The following is a 7,445-nucleotide window of genomic DNA, read 5'->3' as shown; positions in this document are numbered from 1 at the left end:
GACTGGCGCTCAACCCGCCTCCTGCCCCTGCCCCTCCCAGAGCTTCCCCAACAGGACCTGCTGGAAACACCTACCCCATGCTTGGCAGCAGCAGAAACTTGCGTTAGGTTCTTTTCTGAATAAACCTGACGGTGCGTGGAGAAGTGCACTCTCCCTGAACCGGACGGAGAGTGTGCTGTTTGCGTCAGGGGAAGTGAAAGCCCCCTCTCAGACCTCGGACATCGTCTGGAAGGAGCAGGCACACATCCTCGCTGTGCCCCCCCCCCCCGCCCCCCGCAGTCGGCCACAGGGCGCAGGGGGAGTTTGCAGCCAGACACCACGCTGGAAAGTCAATTCCACATTAACAACAAGCACGGCCTTTTGCCAACATGGTGTGTCATATTTATTGGGCTATTCACAGGTCAGCTAAGACAGAAGGAAAGGCCACATGACATCAGTAATGTCAGGAAACAAAATATTTAGCATCTCTCAAGTTTCAAATTTTGCATTCCGTTGGAGCTGAGGAAGAGAGGCAATTCATTAACATAACTGCGCTAGGTGCGGTTTATTCTTAGCAACGAGAAGCACGTACATTTATTGAACCAAAGGCTTTTAGGACAATAAGCGAGAAAGGAAAGTATATTTTCGTGTGGCTAAGAGAAGAACATCATTTATACAAATTAAAGTGATACAAAATACATTATAAAGAGAACACACATACAAAAGTCATTAAGTGGGTCAAAGAGCACAGATGTCACAGAATACCACACGGAGGGAACACTGGTGTGAATTCACTTCAGTTATGACAGGAGGTCCACATTTACTGAGGTAAAGGCACAATCACTTCAACATAATTAATGGGGAAGAAGCCAGACTCCCCGTGGAGCATTCCCTCGTACCAGTTTTCGTCTATTTGATTGGTTAATGTAATGATGTCTCCTTCTTTAAATCCTAGTTCTCCTTGGTTCTCTGGCTCAAAATCATAGAGACCACGACAGCAGGGCTGGTCCATGGGAACGCTAGAGCCTGTCCACGTCACATGGAGACAAAAAGTACAAGTTAGCAGGACACGTGATCTTTGGAGAAGGGGGAGGTGGAGAGCTGGAGGAGTCATGAGCAGCGGGGTCATTTGCCTCCTTCCCCACAAGGCTGGTTCAGCCCGGCCCACTGGTGCTGAGCTCTCGGGATCTGTCCCTGCTGCCCCTCGCCAGATGACGCCCTCGCCACCTCCCAGGCCCATGGCTTCTCCCCTGGGTACTCCCCTCCAGAGGAGTCAGCCCCAGCCCACCTTCCTGAAGCAGCTCCTTGGTTCTGCCTTGGAGCCCAAGGGAGAGGAGAGACAGACCTACAAGGTCCAAGCGCTATCCTCAGGGAGCTGACGGTTTCTTTGTGGAGATCGCACAATACATGTGCAACATGTGAAGGACAGAGACAAGGTGGTGAGTCACTTATAGCTCAGAAGCTCAAAGAAGGAGGAAACAGGGCATCTTCCCAGAGCTGGTGACCGGGAGCTGGAATGAGGCACGATGTGGTGCCAAAGAGAACAGACTATGCGCAGACCGGCCTGACGTGCTGCGCTTCTTAGAGGAATAGCAGCTTTTAAATAGTTGTTTTTTAATTTCTGAACTAAAACAGACAATGGTCAGAAAGGAAGGAAGAAGAGGAAGGAGGGAGGGAATAAAGGATGCAGTATCGAGAGGCGTCGGCCGTAACCCACTAACCCAGAGATAACGCATGTTAAATTAACATCTCCCAGAAGCTCCCAGATGTCATACCGAATATAGTTGTGGATGTATTTACATAAATATATTCATGAAAGAACATGCCTAGACATGTTATTGTGACTCTTTCTCCAGAGTCACTTTTAATTGCTGAGAGTTGTCAATATATTAGTACAAGATCTCTTTTATCTTTCTAACTTTGTTTAATATTTATTTATTTTTGAGAGAGACAGACAGAGACAGAGATAGAGTGTGAGCTGAGGAAGAGCAGAGAGTGACGGGGAGGGAGACACAGAGTCCGAAGCGGCTCCAGGCTCTGAGCTGTCAGCACAGAGACCAATGTCATCCAGAGATCATGACCTGAGCCAAAGTCAGACACTCAACCAACTGAGCCCACCAGGCGCCCCAAGGACACGATTTCTTTAACCAGCCTCCTATTGGTGGACAGTGAAGGTCCTTCCCTCCCTCCTTCCTCCCTCTTTCTCTCTTCCTTTCTTCTTTTTCTGTTGCTCTCTCTTGACTTTCCTAAATAACTCCTTAAAGGATATCCTAATACATGTTTACTTATGAACATGCACAATTAGTTATTCCTTGGGGTAAACTTCAGAAGGAAATTTGCTATTCATGGGACACAAATTCTTCCAAGACTTCTCAGACATTTACTGTCAATTTATTTGTCTATTGTTTTTTTGGTCTTAAAAGTTTTAGGAGCCCCTTTTATACTATAAATATTAACGCTTTGTCATTCTGATATGGGCATTATTCCCAGTGTGTCGTGCTTTCTTCGATCTGTTCTGGACTGTGTCCTGCGCACGGGGCAGGGAAGGGGGTCTGTTTGGTTTGGGCATACGTACAGGTCAAGTTCACCAACCTGTGCATCCCTAGTTCCCCCTCCACGTTCACATGTACATATTCAACTAAATTAATCCCAGGATGATTTAATTTTTCCATGTGAAAATGTTTACTCTTACTTCCACTGGATCCTGGCAAATAGAGGTATGATTTACTCTCAACGACGCTCAGGAGCTATCTCAACACCACTTACTAAATGATCCGTTTTTCCTCCACTGACTTCAAATATTACTGTCGTCTTTATCATATATTTAATTGTCATGTGCACTTGGAGGGATTTCGAGATTTTCTATTTATTCCCCATTGTTCCATTAAGGCACCTGCCACAAGGTATCATTTTAAATATTGTAGCTTTCGAGTAAATGTGATTTACTAATAAGTAAATCAGTAACTTCCTCATCACGTTCTAATCCTTCAAATTTTCCTATTGTCATGAAATTATTCAATCAGGCAAACTTTAGTATCAATGTATTGATTCTCCTCCCCAATAAAAGTCTGATTTGGGGGCGCCTGGCTGGCTCCGTCAGTACTGCACACAACTCTTGATGTCAGGGTCATGAGTTCAAGCCCCATGCTGGGCATACGGATCCCTTTTTAAAATTTCACTTTGATTTTAACTGGATCATATTTTAAGTATTAAGATTAGTTTTAGAACATTTTTAAATTACTGATGATCTGTGTATCCTGAAAACCACTTACCCTGTGTTAAACTTTCATCCCATAGCTAGTCTGAGTTTGTTCCTAATGAAGATTTTTGCATCTCTATTTAAAAGCAAAATTATTCCCATTTTATATTCTGGTCAGATTACGGTATCGGAGCATGTTAGCTTTATAAAATAACCTCCCCCCACCATTTTCTAAAATATTCACTCTGGAAGATTTGAAAAAGTTTGCCCCTGTTATCTAGGCTGATGGCTTTCTGAACACAGAGTGCTTTCTCAGACAGTTTATGACAGTGACCCAAGAGTGTCTGGGAAGGAGGTGCGCTGGCCCCCGTCCAGGTCGCCACGGCCTCTAACAGGGACACGTGGCCTCAGCACTTCTCACGATTCCCTGCGGAGGAACCCAGGCAAGAGGGCAGCAGGAGGGCAGAGGCTGCCCCGGCCACGTGAGCTGAAGCCTGACCAGAGGGTCAAGTGCGTGGACCGCTGGTGAACGCAGAGCAGGTGTGACGGTCCCTGTGAAGATGGGGCTGGAAAGCTAAGCCCCCGCCTCCCCACCCCCGGAAAAACACGCATCCGACGCACATGGTGACCGCCCCAGGGACAGAGGCCGCCGCCAGAGGACAGAGCAGGCCATCCAGACGCGGGAGAACTCCGCACCACCGACAGCCAACACCTCCCGGCTGCATTTCGTCACAGGAGCAGAGTGGGGTCTGCAAAGGGGGGCAGTGTCTCCGAACAAGGCCACACCGGGTCCACAGTCTGTGTCCTTTCAGAAGAGCTGAATCCCTGTCCCTGGCTGAAATACCTGCCTATCTTAGCTCACTTCTGCCCCCTCCTTCACGCTTTTTCTTTTGATTTCCTTTTTCTATTATTATGAAACAGTCTTCTTTCTCTAACTTCAACAGAGAGTTGAGGCAAGTGCTGCTGGAGACTGTGTGCCTTCCTCACCAAATCCTTTACGTCCACGTAAAGAGAAGACACATTTGGGTATTTCTGCGTTTGGCCACGTGGAAGCCCCTCTGTCTCGGGCAGCAAATTCACTGCGGGCCGCCCCGGTTCTCTGACCGACGGGGCAACCCTCCCTCCGGGCCACCGCCCTCCTGTTCCAGTGGCTCCCGATGTGGCCGCACCACAGCATGAGCCCGCGGCCCATCTGAGCCGCAGGCCAATTAAATCAGAAGCTCTGACAGTGCGACCTGGACTTCAGGGCTTTTACATTTTTCTCACGGTTTCCAGTGTCCAACAAAGGCAGCAAATCACGGGCCTAAGGGCTTCCCTGCCCTCTGCTTTCTTCCTGCAGAGCTTGGGACTGCCACGGAGTTTCAGCTGCGGGGGGAGCGGTCAGGGCGGAGAAGGGGATCCTTGTCTTCCTCTCTAGACAGGAAGCTCCCTCCCACGTGGTGACTTACAGGCAGACCGGCCTTTTGGAATCCGGACCCACCGGCACTGCAGTCTCTAGAATGCACCAGATGTTTCTAGCTTTTGCACGGCTCCTTCCATGACAGACCTCCATCCCACCCCGACTCTGTGTCTGTCTGCCTTCCGTCATAACGATGGCCTTGGGAGGATTTAAATATGGAGGCCCAGCTCGTGATCTTGATTCGAACAGGAAAACATGGAGTTGCTTCCACATGCTGGGAAACGGGAGTGTTTAGCCTGCAGAGCTTCTCACCCTCCCTTGGAAACGCAAAGCCTCGCTGGGTGAGGCAACGGGGGCCACTGAGTCAAAGTCACCTTGGTTAACCACACCTGTCTTCCTGTGGGCCACAAGAGCCATCACCGTCTTTTTAGCCTTTCTCGCCCCACCAGTGCAGTGAAGAGGGAGCCGGAGGCAGCTTCCAAACCGCCTGGTGGGCCTGGAAACATGTCTTTGGACACGAAATGGTGGTGCTGGAAAGGTATTTGGTGGTCTTCCATGAACCCTTCTTTTCCTTTTTTTAAATTTTTTTAATGCTTTTTATTTATTTTTGAGAAACAGAGACAGTGCAAGCAGGGGAGGGTCAGAGAGAGAGGGAGACACAGAATCCGAAGCAGGATCCAGGCTCTGAGCTGTCAGCACAGACCTGATGCGGGGCTTGAACCCATGAACCATGAGATCGTGCCCTGAGCCGAAGCCGGACGCTTAACCCACTGAGCCACCCAGGCTCCCCAAACCCTTCTTTTTGAAGCAGAGGCAGTGATGCCTCTAAGAGGTCACAGCGGCCTGGCCCCAGGGCGACTGGCAGAGCCAGGCCCAGACCCCGGGCTCCAGACGCCAGCCTGTGATCCACCCTGCTGACGTCACCTCCTGCATGATCTGTGACACCACTGAGGGTTGCCAAGACATTCTATGAGCTACCGCCCCGGCTACAGGTCTAAGCATATATATTTTTCTCCCACTTACTCTGCACGCTACCTACAGTGACAAAAATAAATGCTAGACTGCAGGCGTGCACTTATCCTGACCACCAGCCGCATGCGCAGCGTGTGTACGCCCGGCACACACGCCGAACAAATCAGGGGAAAGATGCATTACTCACTTCTCACTTCATTTATTCTGGGCAAGGGACCCCTGCCACGCCGCCCGCCCTGACTTTCTAAGAGCTGGAAAGTGACCAGCCCTCCTATCACACTCCATCAGCAAATGAACCTCAAACGGGGCATCTCTCCAAAGACCGCCAAGTGGAGAGACCCCTGGGCCCCGGTTCCCTGACTCGGGTGAGGCCTGAGCACCCGGCTCTCCAGCCAGCTCTGCGCCACCCCCAGCACCCAGCACACTTCCGGCAGTGTAGGCGCGGGCGAATCCACACCGACCGGAGTGGGCTGGCCGTCCTGAGTCACACGGGCAGCAGGCCGTGCTCTGGGGTATCACTCCCATGCATCTGTCATGCTGGGTCCCGTCTGCTGTCCGGGCCCTTAATCCAGGTGGCTGTGGCCTCCCTAACTTTCCAGAAAGGGTAGAGCCCGCACATGAATGGCACGGCCAATGCCACAGCGTGTAAGCGCCTTTGCAAACAACGCCATTTCAGCTGTGAAACGGCGGGAAGGCCAGGCCTCCAGGCTTTCATGCCAGTGCCAGGTACGCTTTCCTGAGATTTAAGAGGCAGAAAGAGACACCGACAGCCAGACAGACTGACTTCTGGGGTCCAAGGAACCGGATTCGAAGAGCTCAGAGCGCGGAGATCTTGTTACAAGCCGTGGAGAGGGCAGGGCTGTTTCCTGCCGCCCAGAGCTGGACGGGCTCTTTCTAGAGGCTGGAGAGAGGAGAGGCTGGGCAAGGGGGTCGAAATGCTCCCCAGCTTCCACCCAGGGTGGGAGGGTGGTCTTAGGCCCCACTTCCCACTGGAATTCTGGGAGAAGGCAGGCCCCCCCCACAAGGGCTCTAGCCCAACCCGGGCTGGGGGCCACATGGCAGGAATGGTGGGGTGGGTGGGGGCCCCTAAGACCCGTGAACAAACCTCAAGTCCTCCCAGGAAGTGAGGAGGTGCTGGGGGGGGGCAGCCGGACCAAGGCCGCTGGCTGGGGCGGGCACACAGGGTGCAGAGACCCCACAGGGCAGAGCAGGAGGCGTGGACCGCAGGGCCAGGCCCCGACAAGCCTCCTCGCTGCCGCCACGAGGCCCGGTGACCTTCCCCCGGCACCCGGGCAGCACCCCGGGGCAGAGACGTGGGGGAGAGGGCCGGTGAGCAAACCGACAGGCCGGACAGGGGGTTTCAACGGAGCTGACCGAGCGGAAGCCCCAAACTGACCAAGTAATAAATGGATAGTCTACTTTCTATTGAAAGAGACCCAGTTACCTTGAAATGGCAAGATTATGTTTTTTTCCACCATTAGAAGAGATGGAAAAAAGATTAATTTTTTCTTTCTTTCTTTTTTTTTTTGGCCAACAGTAGAAATGGAAAAAAGATTAACTTGTTTCCGCCGCTGGTCTAAATGGAGACTCGCAAGCAAGCTCAGCTCACTTGAGGAGGACTAAAGCTCCCGCCCACCTGAGTGATGGTGCGGGCATGCTCCCCCCACAGACGAGTCAGAGTCAGCCCGGACGGAGCCCACCGGCCGGGCAGAACCGGAGCGCCCGTCCTCAGTGGGGGTCTTCCACAGTGGGCCAGACGCAGTCATCGGCGAGGTGCCCGGACACCCGCGTCCCCACCATCGGAAGCCACACCTCTGCTGTGTCCTCCACGGTGTCCCCTCCTTGGGGACAACTTGTCCTTTGTCCCCGGGGTCTTCCTGCTGATGCTCCCTGACG

At 52.0% G+C, this 7,445-nt stretch overlaps 1 protein-coding gene across 4 annotated transcripts in view; it reads right to left on the bottom strand.

Annotated features, from left to right (window-relative positions):
* Window positions 1-355: 355 nt before the first annotated feature.
* The window catches only part of SH3GL3 (SH3 domain containing GRB2 like 3, endophilin A3), a 98,212-nt gene continuing 91,122 nt past the window's right edge, over window positions 356-7,445 (bottom strand). For all 4 annotated transcript variants that reach the window (XM_029951720.1, XM_029951718.1, XM_029951719.1 and 1 more), the window contains one exon: window positions 356-1,005. In XM_029951720.1, coding sequence (XP_029807580.1) covers window positions 800-1,005 — 206 coding nt within the window. In that variant the 3' untranslated portion in view covers window positions 356-799. The remainder of the gene's footprint in view (window positions 1,006-7,445) is intronic.

This window comes from Suricata suricatta, chromosome 9 (genome assembly GCF_006229205.1).
Source record: "Suricata suricatta isolate VVHF042 chromosome 9, meerkat_22Aug2017_6uvM2_HiC, whole genome shotgun sequence".
Taxonomy (NCBI): domain Eukaryota; kingdom Metazoa; phylum Chordata; class Mammalia; order Carnivora; family Herpestidae; genus Suricata; species Suricata suricatta.
Note: the sequence above shows the minus strand (reverse complement) of the source record. Positions and strands in the feature narration are given on the sequence as shown.